Below are 18,398 nucleotides of genomic sequence, written 5' to 3'. Positions count from 1 at the left end.
ATTGATCAACAAGCACTGGCGGGTCTAAGTTTGACGCCAAACTGAGATCGTCTTATCGCCAAATTGAAACGTACAAAAAGCAATGACTTAGGTGGCACTAAGGGTGTCAATTTTGGCTCGAGGTGGCACTAAGGGTGTCAATTTTGGCTCGGGCTCGGAAACTCGCTCGAGCTCGGCTCAGAAAAAGCTCAGCTTGAATCCTTAACGAGCTGAGCCAAGCCGGATGGCCAGCTCCGTTGAGACCGACACCGAAATCTGGCAACAGCAGTGCCAACATCTAGGATATGAGTACTGATGTTAGCACCATGGTTTTAAATTTCAGCCAAAATCCGAAATTTCGGTTGAGACCGACACCGAAATCTGGAAAAATCCAAAATTTCAGGTTTTAGCAAATTTCAAAGATTCAAAATTTTTAAAAGAAAATATGGTATTTTTCCGAAATTTCTGCCAAAATTTTGTAATGAATAAAATATTGTGTTTTTTTTTTTTGTGTACCGAATCTCGGGGAAAATTTCAGTTTCGGCGAGGGCCAAAATACATACCGAAACCGAAATTTAAAACCATGGTTAGCACTACCAGTTTTTATAATTGAACTAACTAACTTAGTCATTCCTTTCTTAATTTAATCGATAGCCTTTTTTTGGAAATTGTTATCACCTTTGAAGCTGTTTAAATAGTAAAAACTAAGTGCGTTAGCGTAATTATCAAAACATGATAGTGCCAATATCAGTGGCCATCTGTTTCATCATACTCGATCAACGGTCTAAAATTATCCGATGAGGGTGAGATAAAAGGCAATATGTCGAACTTGTGATGGCCAGCAATATTCATGAACATGATCGCCACACACGTGTTAGCGGATCTATGATGCTCCTCCATTGTGATATTGATGTATTCTGATTTGTTAAGAGAAGAAGTTTTATTGACTGGGACTTTGTTCGACTGCATTTGGGAGTCAGATTCTTTGGAGACACGCCTAACAATAGAATAGACTCTTTGCACCGGAGATAAACTCCAACTCAAACAACAAATTTGTAGCGTATTGCTTCGCTACCTATTAGCCACACAACATGCGGTAAGACAAAGAATGCAAGCGTTATCTAGAATGATTGGACGTAAAGCATCATGGAAATTTTCACATGAAAAATGTTTGTTTCTCCAAAAGTTGCACTCTCTTATCTTAAAGGATGAACCCTTAATATTCAAACTAGAGAGATAGGGGTCATGCAGCATGACCCGTATCTCTCTAGTTTGAATATTAAGGGTTCATCTAGGGGTGTAAATGGATATTCGAAAATTCGATTATCGCCCGCATCCGAATCCGTTTAAAGCGAATATTATCCGGATTCGTTTCAAGCGGATAATATCCGAATCCGTTTATGAGATATCCGGCTCTTAGCGGATGCGAATCTGGTAAATGGTATATCCGATTCGTTTAACATCCGAATCCGAGAAGTAAATCCTTTTTATTTATTATTAATAATATCATTAATATTTATTTTTAGTAATTACACGCTATCTTTTGTTTCTAAAAGAAAAGTGAACTTTCTTTTTAGAAAAAAACAAAAAGTGTTTTGGGTAGGAAATGAAGTAATCTCTCATTTTAAAGACATTCTTGGAGTTTGACATGGCTTCTTTATGAAGCAACAAATGTGGGCTGTAGGATGAAAGAAACAAATGGATGATGGTGATAGGAAGGAGATGTCATAGTTTCTAGAGAATTCTAAAGTAACAAGGCCATCGAGGTCATTGATGGTAAATGGACAGCTCAGATCAATTTTCTAACTTAGGATTATATGAAAACCCAAAATGCAATTAAAAGAGAGGACTTCTAAAGTTTGCAAGGAGAAGCAAGAGAGGATGAAGGAGGAGGCTGAGACACCATCTTCGGCATTCCTTAGTGCCTCCAACCCCACCAAAATCCGCCGCCGCCCCTCTCCACCTTCTCACAGCCACCTCCATCACCGCCAGTCACCTCCATCTCTAACCCAATCACCATCTCCATCCCCAATTCTCTTCACCTTCCACAATCAGCACTTCCACTTCCCTTGTTCAAAATAGCCCAAACCCATTCCATCATATACAAAAAACAAAAAAAAAAACCCAAAGACCACTACCAACACCATCATCCATCCCCACTGCCTCTCTCTCTACCTTTGTTTTAAAAGGAAGAAGAGGATCTCATATATTTTAGGGTTTGAGAGTTAATTTTGTGAAGAGAAGGTAGAGATCTGGTTTTAGAGTTGGGAAAATTCATTCGATGAGTAAGAAGGAGAAGAAAGATAAAGTGCTGGAATAAAATGTTCAAATTTACCGGATAAATGGATACGGATAATATCCGAATTCGAACAATATCCGACGGATACGAATTCGGTAACAGATATTAAATATTTGTCAAATCCGAATCCGTATCCGAATTCGGATATTCTATGCTATAATCGAATTCGGATATAGCCATATCCGATTCGAATTCGATCCGTTTACACCCCTAGTCATGCAGTCCATATCAAAATGTCTTTTTCTCAGGAATTTGCATGCACTAATCTCACACGATAAAAATTTTAAATTCAAACTAGGAATACGGTTAAGGTACACAATCTATCGTATTCAAAAATCAAAATAGTCATTTAATGAAACAAAAGAGATAGGATTTGGCCTGAAAGAAGTGGCATATCTTTAGTTTTTGCAGGTAAGCTGAGATCGAACCTGTGACCTCAGGGTTGATAAACAGAGTCTCAACCATTGAGCTACAGGCCCAACCCCGGAGTGGCATATCATCATAATTGGGGCAAAAAAAGGACCGATAAAAGTTGGAGCGCATTTTTATCAAAACATTGGAGCACCGAAATCATTTCCCTTTTTAATTGAACAATTTTATGAATAACTTAATAATTTCTCTCTTTTCAATACAACAAAAGGAACATGATCTCAAGAAAGAACAAACACTACTAACGACTCATTGCCCCTTATTAATTTCCATTTATTTGTAAATATTATGAGAAATTCCAAATTATTGGAAAAGATATTTTAGTAAGAACTAAAGTCACAACCTAAGAGTTTAAATAGTTTGCTAAGAGCTTTTGGGGAATTTTAATTGCCTTTGACAGTTGGTTAAATAATGTCAAACAAGGTAAGTTCGCCCCATTATAAAAAATGGTCGTGTGGGTAACAGTAACTTAGGGGTGCAACTCAGGCCGTGTTGGGTTGTGTTGGGTTGGGTTGAGGTCAAACCTACCTCAACCTAAGGTAGCGTAACCTCAACCCTAACTCAACCCAACCTAAACTTCGGGTCAAAGCTTAGCCCAACCTGCCTCTAAATCTCTCAACCCTAACCCAATATGGCTGACTAAATTCTCCAAATCGGTTCGTGCTGGTTCGCGTTGGCTCCGAGCAAAAACAGATAGATACAAAAAGAAAGCATAATCCTAAGATTTTAAAAATCATGACCGTGTTAGGGGAGCACCGGTGGGGATAGATCGGATTGACCAAGGTCTCAACCCTAACCCAACCCGTTGGTTTTTCCCAACCCAACCCAACAAAATATCTTACGGTCCTAAGTGGGGGCCCGCCTAGCATGGGACTGGGTGGGACCCAGCCTGGTATGGCATAGGTTTAGCCTAATGTGTTCTATCAGCTCGGAGCTTTTTGTGTATTTGTTAGGTACCTAACATTTGGTATCAAAGCAGCCACCGCATCCCGTGTTCGAGTCACGGAAGAGGCGATCTGTGGATAAGGCTACCATGAAAAATGCCAAAGTAAAAGCCGTCACAGAGTCGGTGGCCGAGGACGGCAAATGTGGAAACATGGTGGTATGTTAGAGTCCTGAGTGAGGGCCCACCTAGGTATGGGACTGAGTGGGACCCAGCCTGGCATGTGACAAGTTTAAAGGTCCTAGCCTAACACGTTCCATTAGCTATGGAGCTTTTGGCGTATAGGTTAGGTACCTAACAAAATGCCACACCAACTCGAGCCGAAATCAGGTTGCACCCATAAAATAACCTATATATGTTGTGTAAAGAAAAAAAAAATTAAGTGCTTCATTTACAAAAATTTCCCCAACTCTTCCCAAATATTATCAGATTTTTTCAAATAATTTGCCTAGACAGAATTATTCCAGAATATACTTAGTTCCCAAATCCAAGTATGGCCGTGAACTCAAAATAGAATTGTATTCCTCCGAATATGCTTAATTCCGTCGTCTTATTTTGTTATACAAGGTAAAAATATTTCCAGAAAAAAATTGGAAATTCAGACGGTGTATATAGAAAAGTAGCTAAATAATTTGAACTGAAAAGCCAAATTAGGAAACTGTTGTCTGTTCTCCAATTAAAACAAACACACACGACCAGAGTTATTCTCATAAATATAGGACTCTCAAGGTCAACAATGGGTTCCACACTAGAAAAAGTAACTCTTAACCTTAAAACGAGGCCAATTAGATGAAGGGTAAGGATCATCAAATTAAGGTAGGGCCCATGACAGACTTTTTTTTGTTCTTTCCCTAAAATATATACTGCTTCACACTCCCTCAAATACAAAACCAAACAAACATAAATGCAACATAAATAAAACAGGTTCACAGATAAAATAGAAACTCAGCAGCTTCTATGGACAAGGGCTGGTTTGAACCCAAAAAAATTTGGAACCCCCTCTGCACGCAGTTCCAACTCGGAGTAACCATAAATAAATCTCTCTTTTGGCAGGGAAGTGCTTATGAAAATCTCAGCAAGAGTGATTTCATATACGGTAATGGGGTACTCAGGAAGTAAAACAGCTTTCCCAAGTGCCATATCTTGAGCTAAAGCTGCCTCCGCCACTCTGTTGCGCATATTCAGTGATGACCTTGCGGGTACAAACGTCCCAAGTCCTTACCATATCTCCCAAAGACATTGGCTGAGAAAGGCTGCGGAGTGATATACTGAACCTTGACTTTGCCTTCACCGAAAGATCTTCGAAGTCCTTACTGTCATTGTATGTGATCAAAATGGATGTTGGAAGAGAAACAAATTACTAAATGAGTAAATGGAGAATGCAAAGTGGTAGGGCGAGAAACAAATTACTAAATGAGTAAATGGAGAATGCAAAGTGGTAGGGCACTCTCACCTTGATTCGACCGGCAACTTGTCTAAGAGAATAGGAGAACAATTTGGATAATTTGGGGGAACAAGTAACCGTAAGGGCAAGATCGGAGCCTGCACAAACCAAGATATAGAATCAGCAACAGATGGGTATGAATGTGAGTATTTTGTATATAGTAGCCATGGATCTAAATTTCGGTTTCGGCCCCTACCGTAACCAAATTTTTTTTTTTTTCAAAATTCGGTCATCTCGGCTGAAATTCGAAAATTTCACATTTCGTCCTAAATCCTATTCGGCCAAAACATAAAACAATGATAGTAGCTGAGCTCACCATTTGTGACTTCAAGTTGTGACTGATAGTAACGGCAGTAAAGGAACACTTCACAACAGACCCTTCACCTACGGCGGCAATTGAATCAATATCCTCTTCACAGATCTCCACAACAGTATCGATTAGTCGCTGGTTTATTTGGCTGATCTCTTCCAGAAGTGCATCATTGGCCTGCAGCAAGAGACAAATACTATTAGTCGGTGCAGAGAGATGCAGTAATTGGTGGCGCATAACCAATAATTTCCTATAATATGGCAGTGAAAGACCATTCTCAATAGTCGACAAAATAAAATGGTTCAATGGTTTTCTCCCTGCCAGTCTAAAGCCATTACCATGGTCCAAACCTGTTTTAGAAAACAACAAACAACAATTTTTGGGCAGTGATAAATCGACCCCCTAATATCTTAAACCGACCCCCATCTCTCTCTCTCTCTCTCAGCACTGCCCTATATGGGGGTCGATTTATCACTGCCCTAATTTTTGGGAAATGATATCAACACTGCAATGTTTTGATATGTCCACGCAAGCTTCCTGGCTTTTGGTGTTTAAAGGACTGTCAAAACGTTATTATAGTTCCCAAAAAAAATCTGACAACGCCAATTAAAAAGAAAAAGACATGCTACTTTCACAACATATCAAAACATTGGAGTGCTGAAATCATCTCCTTAACTTACTTTAAAAACAAAAAAAAAACTTGTTCATATTTGTAGCAGCCAAATATATGGGTGTCAGAAAGTTATGCACTTATCCTTTCTTGTCCTGAGCCACAATCTGATTACTTTCCCTCACTAATGATAGATAAGGACCCCCCCTTCTCTCTCTCTCTCTCTCTCTCTCTCTCTCTCTCTCTCTCTCTCTCTCTCTCTCTCTCTCCACACCCGGTCTATTAAATACTATTGTAGGAACTTCCATCTCTTATTTCAGAGCTACAGTCGAGATAGTCTCCCCAATTTAGAAAGGCTAACCAGAAAGCTGACCCTTGCTAATTTTGCCTAAAATGACAGTCCAATCACTAAATGCAAGTCAATAAGAACTCATATCATGCGGATCAAATTACTGATATTAGCAATACTTAAATTTTAAGAGCAGTTGTAGTAAAAAATCGAAAAAAAAAAACATACAGCCATCATGCAAGACATTTTACCAAAGAAGCCCTAAATAACCGCTAATTGGAAATAGACAAAATCTTCACCAACCCTTATCACTACAATGAATGGTTGCCAGTAGTAAAATTCTCCAGCTGAATGGAACACTACAACTCCACCTGCATACTCCAGGGTCCTTGATGAGCATGCATTTGCACACAGGAAATTCTTAACAACTGTTGAAGTATAAAAGATAAATAACGCCTTTCTCCAACAAGCTTAAGCTTTTGGAGAAGTTGGTAAGTTAACATGGTATCAGAGCCAAAGGTCTCGAGTTCAAACCTCCCGGATAGCAAAAAACCACATGGAATAATGGGCCAAAGTGGGACCACATGTGCCACGTGTTTCCCAAGTGGGCCACAAGTGCGGGGGAGTGTTAAAGTATAAAAGATATATAATGCCTTTCTCCAACAAGCTTAAGCTTTTGGAGAAGTTGGTAAGTTAACAACAACAAAATAAATAAATTTTTTAAAAAAAGGAAAGAAAGAAGAAGAAAAGGGAACTGAATGATTCAGAAAATGCAAAAAAAGAAAAGAAAAAAAAGTCGAATTTTCAAAAAAAAAAAAAAACATAAAGTCACCAAAAAGAGCTACGAAAAGGTTCAAAAGAATTTCAGATACAGAAAAAAAAAATGCAGGGAAAAAAGAAAAATAGAAAAAACTTTAAAAAAAAACAACAAAACTTTTCTCTTCTTCATCGTCTTCTTCTTTCCTCTTTCTTCTTCTTCTTCTTCTTCTTCTTCTTCTTGGACCGGAACATGACAATGAACCGTCATTAGTGGGAGGGAGGGAGACCATCAGAGAGGAGAGATCGAGAGAGGGGAGAATCGCGCAAGATAAATGAGGAAAGGGGGAAATGAAAATGACAAAAAACATGATTTTAAGGGATAGAATTAGGGTTTTCGTCAAATTCCCTAAATACATTAAAATAATGTTTTTCATTTTTTTTTCCAAAATGCGATTCCCCTAAAAAAGAAATGTGCTTCTCATACTAGGGAAACAAAAATCCAATGAACAGGGAAACACGATTCCCTAGTTCCTGCAGGGCATTAGAATCACTAAGGAGAGAGATTTAAACAGGTTGATTGCAGAGCGAGACTCCCTTAATGTTATCAGATGGATGCATGGTAGCCATCCCCAACTGCGGAGAGTTGCTGATATGGTAGACGAGATCCAGGAGCGAGTGGGAGATTTCCATGTCCGTTTTCAACATGTGAAGAGAATGGTGAATAGTGATGCGGACATACTAGCCCGGGTGGATATGGGCAGAGAGGCTCTAGAGAGATTTTTATTTATTTCCTCCCCCATGGGGGCCTTTGTTATTTCTAGCTTTTTCTTTTTCTTTTTCTTCTCTGTTTGCTATCTTCTTATACTGCCGATCTCGGTTGCAGAACCCAGCCATTTCTCTCTTTTTAACAAATCTCTCGTTACAATTAAAAAAATATTAAAGATTGGGGAAATGTTATCAGCACTACTATATTTTGATGAGGGCACTCCTCACTTTATTAAAAGTACGGTATGGCCCGCACCATAGGATGATCCAAACCGTCCATTCGATGGGCTACAGCCTAAATAGGCTGTGCCCCAAAAATCATTTCCATAGGCTGATCCTAACCCTCCGATCTGAATGTCAGAGGGTTGATCCTAACCCTCTATAGATCAGAGGGTTAGAATCAACCTATGGAAATATTTGTTGGGGCACAACCTATTTAGGCTGTGGCCCATCTAATGGATGGTTTGGATCATCCTATAGTGCGGGCCATACCGTACTTTTAATAAAGTGAGGAATGCCCTCATCAAAATACAGTAGCGCTGATAACGTTTCCCTAAAGATATAGCCTACTTCAGCTTAAATTTATATATACAAACATTTTGCACATTGCTGCAGGTAAAGCTCAAGGTAAAGTTGATGCGCATCCTCATCATACGCTAATAGATGAGTATTAAGTATGGAGATGAGAGTGATAATGATTGTGGATATGATGCGTCATGTGGGCGTCCACAACTCACAAGGATAAAGAGGATATCAATGAGATTAAGACAAGAAGTAGATTGTTGATGAATCTGAGTCCTTTTCTACACACATTTTCATTTGGGTCTTGTGTGGTTTGTGACTTGTGACTTTTTGTATTTATATTTTTTATTGGGAAATTAGGAATGTAATGTTAACTTGTTTAATCCCTAGTTTGTACTATTTGGTTGGTAACTTGAGAACGATAGTTGGATGATGAGTTGATACTTTATTTTGTTAGTGATGATGATATTTGATTGGAAATGAAGCATATATTTTTCTAGATCTTAGTTATTTTTTGGATTTTTTGTAATTTTTCTTGTTTTTACTTTTAATTTTAAAAATTAGAAAGCTCGTGAGTCTTATGCCTCACCTCACAATAGGGTTGAACACCTCTCCGAACACCTTTGCCTCTGAAAAACACTAAATTGTATATACGAGAGAATTGTTCCCTAACCTATGGGCCATCATGTGCTTGTTTAAGACTTACCAAATGAATGCTCTCGTAAAGAAAAAAAATTAAGATTTAGCAATATATATCATACCTGAACTCTGTGCCTTTTGATCCTAGATGTCGCCGTTGACTCTAAATCAGAGGTTTCAAGGCTATATAATTGCTTAAAACTGTCATTCACACTACCAGCTGATGACACAGCATTCAATGGCATGGCACTTGTGAGCAGCCTCATTTTTTTTGTTGCAGAACTTCCATCTTGTGATATGAAGTTATTTGCTTGCAAACGACACTTTGTCATAGCCACCAAATCTTCACCGACAGCAGCCCTAGATCCATTTCCGGGAGCTGACCTGGCTATCCCATCCATCATACTAACGACAGAACCCATATCACATACAGATGAACTGAATGCTTTAGGTGACAATGACTTTACCTGAAAAAGCCGAAACATAGTTAGGATTTTCATATGAATCCTTGTGCTAAATTGTAACAATGGTTTGATTATTTACATAAAGAAAAATTATGACCGTCTTCACATCAACACTGGGTAAGTTTGAACAGAATTGAGTAAATTTTATCTAGAACACATAATGAAAGACAGGAAAGGTTCAACAGAAATAAATTATCTAGAACACAAATTGTACAGTCATTTAGCATTTCTTGTTAATTCAAACTACAGCTCACAAATGCTGATAAGTAAAGGTAATGTGCCAAAATATATTCAGAAAAACCTATCGGAGAAGAATGAGAGATTTATCCCCACCAAGTTGTCCCACAAGAAATAAAGTTCTAGCAACGCCATGAACGAAAAGATTCCAAGGTCAACCCACTTTTGGGGGCTACACTGGAAAATGTCTGCTCGTGAGTCTGAGACATGCATACGTGTCATCTATGAGAGGATATCAAGGGTAAGAGGAAAGGAAGGGAGACCAAACAACTTTTGTTGTCATGGCTAGAGGCAAAATCTAACAGTGAATATTGCTGCAGCAAGATATAAATCATTAAAGTTGTGCTATTTTTAATGAAGAGTTTCTTCCTAATCCGGTCTATTTTGTACTGTTTCGTCCTGTTACGTCCGACGAAACAGGGTGAAGAGTCGCTGTTTAGGGAAGAAATTACAAATTTTACGCCAATGGCTATTTTGTACTTTTATTTTTTTAACCTTGTTTACTGTTTTAGATCTATTTGAAGGGTATTTTGTGTATTTTTAACAACTACCCCAAGAGGAAAGGAAAAAACAAATCTGGAAGTTTAGCTTTCTGATCTAGATCTGGATAAGAACCTTCTCTGATACCATTTATATTCTACCCTATGGTGGGGTATAAAATAGTTAAGAGAATCTGCTCAAACCTGATCTAGTTCTGGATAAGAACCTTCTCTGATACCATTTATATTCTACCCTATGGTAGGGTATAAAATAGTTAAGAGAATCAGCTCAAACCAATTAGTAAGTCGTAAACTCGCCATCATAGAATCTGCAGCGAGAAAGTTACTTGTCTAAATAGAAATGTTCTACTGTTGGTTATTTTATCTGTGATTTTGGACTAAGAAATGAATGGATAATTATCAGATTGGTTGCCTATTAAAGCTGTCTAAATGGAAATGCTCTCCTTGGAGGTTATTTTATCCATGGTTTTGGTCTAGGAAATGAATGGATAATTATCAGATTGGTTGCCTACTGAGCTCATTCTATCAAGCAAAAATTAGTTATGTCTCCCCTTCCACATTTAGATGTATTGGAAGAGCAACAGAATGTTCCCTTAACAATTATTTGCTTTCCAATCAAACTTTGCTGCAATTTATGCATCTTTTATCTCCCATTATAAAAGAAAGTAAGGAATTGTAAACCTCAAAGTAACCTGCGCACCTTCTTCTTTTTTGTGTGTGTGAAACTTTAGTAATTGTATTTTGCAGGATGAACTTTAATAGAGTCAGACACATGATAAAACTAGAGTCATGTATATTTGATAAGTGCACAAAGAAGAGAGAAACATCAATAAGCGAAACAATAGTTACCCGTAGATCGTCAAACAGAAAAGAAAAACACTAAATTAGCTACAGAGAATTTAATGCAAAGCCTCAACTGGATTATGCATGGCGACACTACCATACAGAGCCAACAATTTTATTCTTAATTAAAAAAGAAAAATCACTAACCGCTTTAATTAAGCGCTCTAGAGGCTGTTCCGTTACACTAGACGTTGCAGAAAACACTGTTGGTGCAGTACTCCGATGTCCATCCACAGCAGTAAACTCTGCGAGCAAGGGGGAGGCAGACATTCCAGGTGTACCAATGGCAAGAGACTGAGGTTGGGTTAGCCCAATGGTTCCAGCATATGAGGCTGATGAAATACCAGAAGGCTGTGGCTTTTCAGGATCCCCTGGCATGGGGGATGGAGCCAAGGGAGTGGAAGGAGAAGGAACAATGAATGGGGAGTTAGCAGATGACAAAGGCGTTCCAGCTTTTGGCAGAGATGCTAGCAAACTTTGCTGGTCAATCTGCGGAGATGAATTCTGAGAAATTTGAGGAGATGGGCCCCCCTGAACAAGTTGAGGAGAAGGTATAGGAAAGGGAGCACCCGGCATCTTTAGCTGTTGATGGTAAGTTGGGTGTTGACTTGCCGGGTGGTTCTGCTGAAATAATCCAGGTTTAATGCTTGTCCCCTGTCTCACCTTCAACTCATTGGCGTCATTCAGCTGATTAAGCTGTGGCATTTGGTGTGCCGGTAACTGGGTGGATTTCTGTTGCTGGTGTAATTGTTTCTGTTGTTGCTGAACCAATTGTTGTTGCATATGGAGCTGTTGGAATTGTTGTTTCAGTTGTTGGGTTTGCATCTCTTGCTTCAGATGTTGGTGTTGGAGCATATTAGAATTTGGTTGAAGGAGATTAATATTAGACTGCAACTGATTCACACTGTTTTGTGACAATGTGTTAATGCTAGCCTGTTGGGGGGGTGCATTGACAGCACTCTGCTGTAGCGGGCCCATGGCGTTTTGCTGAAAGGAGCCAATCACACCCTGCTGCAATGCATTTCCTTGTGCCGACGACTCCAAATTGGAACCAGACTGAAGGGAATTCATCATGTTCTGTTGGGTAGTTGTAACCCCCAAATGTGTAGGTAAAGGCATGGGCCCATGTTGCATCTGGTTCACGTGATTTTCAATCTGATGCGGGCGGGGGATTTGAGATGGGGGTTGTTGGGGCATCAAGTGCATTTGACCTCCATGTTGCTGTCCTTGCTGGTGTGAGGAAGCCGGTTTTTTCGGCCTATTTGAATTAACCATATGAATGATCTTTTCCTCGTACAGCGCCAGCTTCTCCTTGTGAGCAGGTAATATATTACTTTTGGGCAGTTGCAAAAACGCTATAAAGTGTTCTAACGTGTTTCTATAAAGTTTAAGCCTCTCCACTTGAAGTGACTGCTTTAGTCGCTGTGCGACAGAATCAAGCTGCGGATAGAAGATTACCCAATCACTAATACACCGTGGAGTATCGATTTGTCAGTCAAATAATTCAAAGCTGAAAAAGGAGTGGAACCGAAAATATAAAAGACAAGTACCTGCTTGCATTTCAGATCAAACTTCTGGAACAGTTCATTAAGTTCTGGAAAGTACATTTCCTTCATGGATTTAATCTGCAATGAATTTTTTTTTTTTTAAATGTCAGGTAATGGCATTAATTAAAACAAAACGATGTAAGCTTTATAGTCTACAAGCATGTGATCATGCTTTTATCGACATACATTCCATGGTTAACAGTACCATGAGTCCATGACAACAAAGTCATTAAAGAAACATTACTTTGAAAAGTTATGATTCAGACAATATTGAACTAAAGGCTACCAATTTGCATACTGTCAAACAAGAGAGGTGCCGTTATGATGGGACCATAAACAACTAGCTAACACTGTCATAACAAAAGGAGATCTCTATGAATACTGGAAAAAAAAAGTAGACACTTGTTTCTAGAGAGAAATAACCGGTAGAACCAAACAATGACAAAGAAAGCCATGCGACCTTCCAACTTCCCGCAGCAAAAAAATGTTAATCACCAAGGAAGATAATGCAAATAAACCATATTCCAACCACAATTTATTTTTCTCTTTAATCATATTTAACCTGCATTCTGTGCAAGAAAGAGCATCATCATTAATATACTCCAATAGTAGACCATACTACAAAATCCTACTTATTGTCATCCATTAATTTCTCCGCTACTAGTTTGGGCTGAACACCTCTCACACTTTAATTACATGTTCACATCTCATATTTTTACCAATAAATCAGCACTCCTGAAGTATATCTGGCCGTACTACAAATAACTAAAAATTTGGGCACACTCCGCACAAAGGCTAGACACGTGTTGATGCATGTCGACATGGACATGGCTGTGGACATGTTAGACACGGACCAGACACGTCCACTATATTCTCGAAAGTAAAGCTTAGTTTTCTTACTTTTTAAGTGCATTTGAGTATCTATTGAAGAGGGGCCATTTTTTTAAAGAACAGTAAGTTTAATTTTCTATCACCCGAGTTGTGGGGACATTCAGCACCAAAACTTGTGCTTTCCTTGTACCATCAAGGGTTCTTATTACTGATTTTATTTTTAAGAACATGAAGTTTGATTTTCTATCATCTCTGTTGTGGGGAATTTCTGCACCAAAACTTCTGATTTCCTCATACCATCAAAGCGTCTTTATTACTGAAGAATCATCCATATTCAGATCAGCAAAAACAAACAAAACAGACCCGGACTATCATACCTCTTAAAAATGCAATTGTTAATAACACATTTAACAAAAATGATCATGCATACCTCATGCACGGAATAGAGGCTGTCAAAAATATCGCTCACAGGCAGGTTTCATATGGGATGTTTGAGAAGTTAGGCAATGCCGATATCTGCAATATTCTTAAGATGATGCTCCTATACTGGCTCATGAATCTGATGAGATCTTTTTTATATGCTAGCATTTTTTAATAACCTGGAATATATCTAGAAACTTGGACTGTCACCCTAAATTTTATTGGTATGATAAAAGAGTACAAAGAGGGGGATATACCACTTTACCTCCATATCCACAAAACTAATACAAAAAAACTTATCTGCTACAAAAAAAAAAATTTATGGGTAATCTGCTACAAATATTAGGAATGTTCAAGGAGTCACAAAAAGTACATGAGAACATACCACCTTACTTCAGGAAACGAAAAAAAAAACAAATACCCAAAAATCTTACCTACTACAAATGCTAGGGATTCCGAAAGAAATCACATCTCACAGCGTCTTTAGACAATGTAGGAAGATCTCCAATGCCAAAACATACTATTTTCCTTACACTTACAAGCATAGTTAGCAAGGTGATCTGCAACCTAGTTACCCTCTCTTAACTAAGTGTCATTTTAAGCTTCAAATCAAGAACAGAAGATTGAAGCTCATGCCAATAGTATTTAATCAACCAAAGGGGATCCTTGTTAGAAACGATAATATCAATTAAGAACAACTTGTCTGATTCCACCCAAATTTTCAAGAATCCAAGGGCTTTGCAATATCTAAGGCCATAATAATTAGAGAACGCAAAGATAATCTTGCCAGTGTAGAAAAACAGAGAAATACCTTCTCGAATAAGGATCGAACACGATTTGCAGCAAACGTCAAGAAACGATGCAAAGAAACACAATCACACAAGAAACACACAAGATTTACATGGTTCAGTAGTGTGCCTACGTCCATGGGAAAAGAGTTTTCACTATTTCGGTCTTATGGTTACAAACTCTTCTTCTTTACTAAGAAAACACAAAGGAAATCTCACAATCACATAACCCTAACATGTGGCTTATATATCAATGCCACTACATGAAGATCCTTTGACGACCCGTCAATAATCAATTTTAGCACACCTAGTTTGGGTCTTTCCCGGCACATACAGAGTAAATTTAAGGATTTTTGATAGTTTAGGAAATATCTCAAAGTTGTCAAGAGTCATCTCTTATGAAGAAGAGCAATCCGGAGATGGATAGAATGGATTGGCAAGCATTTTTCCCTAGGTAGTCACAACTTTAATTACAAACTGATTGACTTGAAGGAACCATCGATAAGCCTATTGCTAGACCTGGCAAACGTACGGGCAGGGTGCGGGTCCAAGAAAAGGCACCTAGCGATAATGGATTGGTTCTCAAGAAAAGGCACCCCAAGATAGATAGAAAAGTGATACCATACGGCTTGCAACACATCATTGTCAATGAATACATGATTCAGGTCCTCTTCTTTACGCTTGGCGCAACATATATACTAGGATGGAAGAGGGATGAATATATCCTTCAATCCTCTATCAACAGGGACTGCATACATAAAATTTTTGCTAATGAAGCATTCAATTTTCAGTCAAAGATTCTTCCAAATGAATGTAGGCCACTTCTCTTAGGAAATTTAGGTCGTAGTTCGTACCATATTCCATGTTGAATTAGTAGTGAAGTTGTCCAATTTATTTGGAGTCCAAACCAACACATCTTCATTATCAGTTATCCTAACCATAGATTATTTCTGAATGGGCATGTATGAAAGCAATTTACATAATAATCTGAAAGTTCAAAAGAAAAACTATTTAAAAACCTTTAAAAAAAATATAGCATAGCATATCATAGCCAAAGACAATAAATATTGCTGAAGTCCCCACCAAATGCAGTTGAAAAACACCAATATCTATTCTGGTCCAAATCACATCAGAATATAAGGAACCCTTAGAATGATTGCTTAAATAAAAAATTGGAAAAGCTAAACAAGTCATAAAGCAGCTGAGATTCAGGAAAAAAAGAAGCAGCCTAGGTTCAAAAGAAACACCTTGCATTTGGATAACTCCAAAGGAAACAATGACACTCATACAGAGACAATAAAACAAATGTTAATAAAACTCTCTGAAATGAACTAAGGTGCCTGTGAATTACCTATATACGAATATCTAATCCTATAAAGTATTAACAATTACAAATGTGCTCAAATTTAGTTCAACACCTAACTATGTAAGCAGTATGGTAATGACATAACAATAACATCAAAAGGGCTAAGAAAAAATAAGATAATATTTTGGATAGAATATTTTACAAACAGTAAATGCTGAGAGGTTACCTTCTGATAGACCTCCTCTTGCCAATCAACTACACCAATGAGTCCTGTCTGCGTTGTGGAATCTATTGTTGCTACAAAGAGGCCAGAAAGTGTTAGTAAGCAAATAGAAAAATGCATCAAACAAATATCTTATTTCATGAAGGAAATGTAAGAAATTTCACGGGATGAAACCAAAACTGTAGATTGCTTATACAAACATAACAATGAAATGTGTGCATAAGAAAGGGAGGCATACACACCCATAGAAATCACATTTTGAATACCATTTTTTTTTTCTGAAACAGTAAAAAAATGAAAGAATACCATGAACTGTGAGATCAGGTGTTCCACCCCAGCTTATCTATAGAAATGAAAGGAAGAATGACAGACAATATGACTAGGGGCAAGGAATAAAGTAGGAATGGCTTAGCAATATGGGCCGCATTTGGGTATAAAGACACTCAATAAATACAATACAATACTCTCGAAAAGACTTCTCATTTGAGCAGTGGAGATGGATTTCAACCTGTTTAGGGAGGCAAATCAAGTTGCTTGCCACCCTGCTAGCCTTTTGATTGAATTTCTGCAGTGGACAGTTTTTCATTTTTCTGATAGCAGTAGTCATTAAAAAAATTGGATAGTGTGGCGTCCCTACAAACCAGGGAATCCCAAACAAAAATTGGAGAAAATCTCCTAATCCATGGATCTGCCCTGGATCCATCTATTAGTGTTTGGATTCATGTTTCTTTCTTTTTTTTTGAAAAGGGTAGCTTATATTATTAAAGAAAGAAAAGAGACCGAGATGGCCAATACATGGGGGAAAATATACACTAAAGATAGATACAAAGAGAGGACTAATCAGGGGGAAGAGAATCAAACAACGCCAGAGATTCCTTGGAGACTAAAATTTTAGCAAGGCTATCCGCCACCTCATTGGCTGAACGGTGAACATGCTGGAAGACGATTGAAGCTGATCTCACCCAGTCAAACATCTCATCAAACAAGTTGTCAACTCTCCATGGCGGTTTTTGAAGGCCGTTCAGCCAGCGAATCACATTCAAAGAGTCCCATTCCACCACCACGTTATCAAGGCCCTCTCTTACTAGAAGCCTCAAGCCTTGGTGCACTGCATGTACCTCCGCTTCCGTGGCATCTGCTTCTCCTATTGGACCCACAAAAGCCCATTTTATTTCCCTTTTCTCATTTCTCAGAACGCCCCCAATCCCAGCTGGGCATGGAGTCCCCAAGCTAGAACCATCAAAATTGAGCTTCACAAAGGCAAGCACAAGAGGAACCCAAGCTTGAACAATCTTTTGCTTGATTTCCACACTACCACAGACTTCTCCCCACCTTTCCCAAAGATCATAGGCTGAAACAAATTTGAAACTTGAGGGATTTCACCCATAAGATGGCCAATGCAACCACCGTAATAGAGAGGAAAGCTGGACTTTTAGAAATCCCTTTAAATATTCTAGCATTTCTTTCCTTCCGTATCACTCATATAGTAGCTAGAAAGCAAACATTCCAAAGGATTTTACCTTTTCTGTTCCAAGGCGCCGCAGGCCAACAAAGGAATAGGTCCATTAGAGTGGCCGCCGGAAAAAACCCAACTAATGCCAAATCTACTTAGAACTTTGCCCCAAATCTCTCTAGCCAATTTACAATGAATGAGAAGATGGTCCACTGATTCCCCCACCTCGAAACAGAAGCACAATGATCAATGATAAGAATCTTCCTTTTGAGAAGGAAATCCACCTTCTGAATCCTCATTCTTAATACAGCCCACCTGAAAGTGCACACAGAAGGAGGGGCTTGGACGGCCCACACTCTTGCTACCTTGGAGGACAACGGGCTAGTCACTATGGAATGATAGAATGATTTTACAGAGAAATCCCCAGATGTTAGACCTGGCAAACGGGCAGGCCGGGCCGGGTTTGACCCGGCCCGTACCGGTCCGGGTCAAAATGACCCGGAAAATTTTACGGGTCATTGACCTTGGACCCGCACCAGACCCGCGGGTCATCCGGATTTTTGACGTATTTTTTAAGATTTTTTTTTTTGTATAGGGATTTGCTAGCCACCTTCGCCGATGCTACTTGTCGCCCATCCTTTGCTGCAAAGATCGGCAGAAGTACGATTTATGCAAAGGTGGCTAGCAATAAATAATAATCATGCTGGTACTAAGTTTTAAATGAAAAATTACGGGAAAATGGAAGCAAAGTAGAAAAATTACGAAAACAAATACCAAAAGAATGTACTAAAATACGAC

At 38.7% G+C, this 18,398-nt stretch overlaps 1 protein-coding gene across 1 annotated transcript in view; it reads right to left on the bottom strand.

Annotated features, from left to right (window-relative positions):
- Nucleotides 1-4,262: 4,262 nt before the first annotated feature.
- LOC143887990 (mediator of RNA polymerase II transcription subunit 15a-like) overlaps nt 4,263-18,398 on the bottom strand; it is a 37,808-nt gene continuing 23,672 nt past the window's right edge. The window contains exons 5-11 of the mRNA XM_077392254.1: nt 16,151-16,221; nt 12,583-12,657; nt 11,180-12,472; nt 9,111-9,455; nt 5,411-5,581; nt 5,104-5,192; nt 4,263-4,963 (exon numbers count right to left, since the gene is read on the bottom strand). Of these exons, the coding sequence (XP_077248369.1) occupies nt 4,759-4,963; nt 5,104-5,192; nt 5,411-5,581; nt 9,111-9,455; nt 11,180-12,472; nt 12,583-12,657; nt 16,151-16,221 (2,249 nt within the window). The 3' untranslated portion in view covers nt 4,263-4,758. The remainder of the gene's footprint in view (nt 4,964-5,103; nt 5,193-5,410; nt 5,582-9,110; nt 9,456-11,179; nt 12,473-12,582; nt 12,658-16,150; nt 16,222-18,398) is intronic.

The sequence above is a fragment of the Tasmannia lanceolata genome, unplaced genomic scaffold (genome assembly GCF_043159265.1).
Source record: "Tasmannia lanceolata isolate RefF3 unplaced genomic scaffold, GAP_Taslan_0.1 ptg000012l, whole genome shotgun sequence".
NCBI classification, from domain to species: Eukaryota; Viridiplantae; Streptophyta; class Magnoliopsida; order Canellales; family Winteraceae; genus Tasmannia; species Tasmannia lanceolata.
Note: the sequence above shows the minus strand (reverse complement) of the source record. Positions and strands in the feature narration are given on the sequence as shown.